At 47.5% G+C, this 3,815-nt stretch overlaps 1 protein-coding gene across 1 annotated transcript; it reads left to right on the top strand.

Moving 5' to 3' along the window:
- The first annotated feature begins 1,227 nt into the window (after nucleotides 1–1,227).
- LOC125529198 lies at nucleotides 1,228–3,497 on the top strand. The gene is made up of 2 exons (XM_048693608.1): nucleotides 1,228–1,910; nucleotides 2,928–3,497. The coding sequence occupies exons 1-2, from the start codon at nucleotides 1,564–1,566 to the stop codon at nucleotides 3,121–3,123; spliced, it is 543 nt and encodes a 180-aa protein (XP_048549565.1). The 5' UTR covers nucleotides 1,228–1,563; the 3' UTR covers nucleotides 3,124–3,497.
- The last annotated feature ends 318 nt before the right edge of the window (nucleotides 3,498–3,815 follow it).

Here is a 3,815-nt window from a genome sequence, read left to right on the forward strand (position 1 = left end):
GGACTAGGCAGTGGCAACGCTACGCGCCGTCACCCTCTTGGGGGTGTTGTCATGGAGCTCAGGCGTCTTCGGTCGGAACTCAGCGACGTGTTAGGCTTGTTCCAGGCTTCATGTTTATCTTTTGATCTGTTTTATGAGGGTCTCTTCATCATGTTGTATCGTTCGACCGTGTACTTTGATGTGTTGCTTTATATAAAAAACGGGATGAGAGCCTATTTCGAGAAGGACATTGGGAGCAAGGCTAGGCTGATGGCAGGTCAAGGCGAGAACTCGTAAACCCCCCCCCCCCCCCCCTCTCTCTTATAATACTCTCTTCATTCCTAAATATAGCTATTTTAGATATTTCAATATGAACTACATACAGAGCAAAATAAATTAATCTATACATTAAAATACATATATATACATTTGTATGTGGTCCATATTAAGATCTCTAAAAAAACTGATATTTAGGAACGGAGCGAGTAGTATGTAATTACCTAATGAAAAAAACAGGCAAAAGTCGCTTGTTCCTGAAAAAGAAAATGATGAACTGCACAACCTGAACAAGTGGTATATATATGCATGGGAGGACTGCGCAAGATTTGAAGCACCCTACATATACCCTCCGGCCATCAGCATTTACCTCGCCTGGGTACTTATTTTGGATAACCCTCGCAGTTGCAGCAAATCCATTTTGTTCACATAGCAAAGAATGGCTCAACGACAACACTTGCACAAACAAATCAGCTAAACGATGAACGCTCCTCTGAAATCGTCAACGGATGGATGAAGAAATTCATGGAGCTGGAGTGGGGCAATAGCAAGACCTAGCAGATGGATGCACTTCAAGAAACGCTAGCCTTGCCGGAGACCCAATTCAGCTCTGCACGTGCTCTTACGTGCGAAAATGATTTTTGAAATGCCAAAAGAATCTTAACAAAATTTTGATGTGTCCATAATCACATCCAAATGATATTTGTAAATTTTTACTTTGTCACATAGCCCACATGCCTACTATGATGAGAGCAAGAGCAATGCACACGAGCAGTTTGAGTACCGGCAAGGCGAGTTAGTTGTTTGTGTTGTCACGGTGGATGTGGGTGCTAACCTTGAGGGGTGGCACGTTGCTGAAAGGCGTTGTATCAACCGTCTTGGCTCTTCTTCTTTAATATATACTCCCTCTGTTCCGAAATAATTGTTGTTGGGGGATTTAGTACAATTTTCGTCACGTTAGGAAATAGTTGTCGTTTCCGAAATTACCCTCCCACTCGCTCACCCATTCTCTCGCTCCCTCTCGCTCACCCACTCCCAAATCCCTAGCTCGTCACCGAGTCGCCCTCGCAGGCGTCGCCGGCGCCTCCCCCTCGCACGTGCGTGTCGCCGGGGCACCTCTACCCCGCACGCAGCGCCTCCGCCGGCACCTCTCCCTCTCGCGTCGTCGCCGCCTTTCCATGTTGCCAGACGCCGTTGCCTCTCCCTCTTCAAGATTTGATTTTTATCGCCGGTGACTGGATCCGAAGCGCGGCGGCCGGACAAGTCGGACGCGGAGATCCTCGAGGCGCACGCGAGGTCGCGCCGGGGATGCGACCCTGCCAGGAAGTGCAAGCCGCGCTGCCCCGCTCGGCAGTGCAAGGAGACGCTTACCTTCTCCAACACAAGCCACTGCAAGGGGTGCGGACAGAAGCTGTGTTTGAAGCACAGGTTCCCCGCGGACCACGAGCGCGCGTGCGTGTCGCCCGCGGGAGCCGCCGCCGCCGTGAGGAGGGCCGGCGGCAACTGCTGGCGCGACGAGCAGAAGACCAAGGACGGCGGTGGGTGGGCGCTGCCGCCGTTGATCCGGAATTTCAAGATGTTCTGAATAGCCTCAAGCTAAAAATTGTGGCTGGGATCTGCAACGACGTTCCTCCAGTCCATCGCCAACAGCTGCAGTACGCCACTCCTTCATCTCTCCCTTGTTGCTGCTTATCTAATCCTCGCAGTACGCCACTCCAATGCTTTTTCCTGTCAAGAAACAACACCTTCACATTGATGTTGTCCCCTTTTATTTTCTGTGAGATTTCTCCATTGAGGTCATGTCACTTGTTTAATCAGTTTGAGTATACGGGTCATTCGAGAATTTAGTGTAGTGTAGGGTTTACTGAACATTACTGCTGCTGTCATATTTGAGTAAATCAGTGAACATCTGTATTTAGCAGAATACTCTACTCCAGCAATTAAGTGCAATATGAAACCTTTTTCTTCAGTTAAGTGTTAACTAAATTAAAACTAATGTTAATTAGTAGTGTATTGTTGCTGTAGTTTCTCCATCTGGAGTAATTCTCTTCTCTTCTTCAGTTAATTATAGGAGTACTTTTAGAGGTAATTAACTGAAACTTTTTCAGTTAATTAGGAGTAGCAAACTCTTTTAGGTAAAGAATTTGGAGTAATTCTCTTCTCTTTTTCTATTCTCCTCTTCTCTTCTCTATTCATAACTTGCTACTATGATGATGGAGTAGCAATCATATTTTGACTTGTGTAGTGATGCTGCTATGATGGGTTTCCCAGATGCTTCTATGATCCCACTAGATAAAACAGTCAACAATTTGCTCTTTGAAAAAGCAAACAAGCCATTTACTCCAATGCAGTTCATCTTTTTTTAATACTCCAATGCAGTTCATCCAAGGATGATGCAAGCCATTTACCAGAAAGAAGAAGCAGATTTTTGGTAATTAAATAAAACCTTTGCCTGCTTCCAGATTTGGAATACAAAGACAAAAGACTAGTGTACAATGCAGTTTATACTCCATGCATATTCTTCAGTTCCTCTTCCATGATACACTTGCAGCACATACACCTTATACAGCTGCCTCATTTATTCTACTGATTCCTCAAATTCTGCTGTTAATTATTGTGAATCCCTCAGTTGTGATGTTTAACTGAATCGATCTTGTTTTGTCTAATTCAAGGCGAGGATTACCTGCCTGGAGTGCAAGGCGGGGGCGCAGCGAGGATCAGGCTGGCCAGCGGGGCGAGGACCAAGCTGGGGCGGAGGCGGCCAGGCTGGGGCGGTGGCGAGGACCGGGGCGGCGAGCTGGGTCGGAGGCGGCCAGGCTAGGACGGCGGCGAGGACCAAGCTGGGGCGGAGGCAGTCCTGCTGGTTGAGGGAGGAGGAGGAGGGGCTGGCGACGGGGACGAGCGCTGACCTGGAGGAAGACGACGACGATCTGTTTTTAAAATCAGGGGCAGTTCTGTACTTTTGTTTGTTTTCACCTTTTTTTTGCATACTAATTGGAGAGCTTTATTCATCGAAAAGCATTCATGGATGAGTCAGCCAATAGGCTGGTCACCAGGAAGCTTGGAGTATCATCTAGCCAGCTATCTGTTACATCCGGTGCACAGGCACGCTTTGTACAAAGATGCGCAGGAAGATTAGCTGATCTACTTACATGTCGAACATCGAAAGATGTAAAGTAAGTACTGAGCTCTCCTATCTCATCTAATAAATAGGTCACAATAGAACGTGAATTGTGACGAGAGTTCCAAAGTGTCACCAACTCCAAACAGTCTACTTCCATTAGCACATGGGAGAAGCCTCAGAAAGTAGCAAAAAGAACCCCATCACGTAAGGAGAGACCCTCCATAGTGAGAGGATCTGTGATTCCGGAATAAGGTTTGCACCACGTACCAAGCAAGGCCGAGGGAGATTGAGCAACACCACCAGCACCCCCTCGGCTTCCCTCAAGATTAAGTCCGCCGTCTGTGTTGATCTTGACAAAGCCCTCATCCGGCGGACGCCATCCAAATCCAGACAAAACTTGTGCCTCTTTGCCGGCAGATGAAGGAGCGCAATAGCC

Source organism: Triticum urartu, unplaced genomic scaffold (assembly GCF_003073215.2).
Source record: "Triticum urartu cultivar G1812 unplaced genomic scaffold, Tu2.1 TuUngrouped_contig_5420, whole genome shotgun sequence".
NCBI lineage: Eukaryota > Viridiplantae > Streptophyta > Magnoliopsida > Poales > Poaceae > Triticum > Triticum urartu.

Excerpts from the sequence above, each read along its gene's own strand:
- LOC125529198 (XM_048693608.1), top strand. The coding sequence starts at position 1,564 with ATGCGACCCTGCCAGGAAGTGCAAGCCGCGCTGCCCCGCTCGGCAGTG. Across the intron at positions 1,911-2,927 it reads GTCCATCGCCAACAGCTGCA|GCGAGGATTACCTGCCTGGA; the intron begins GTACGCCACTCC and ends GTCTAATTCAAG.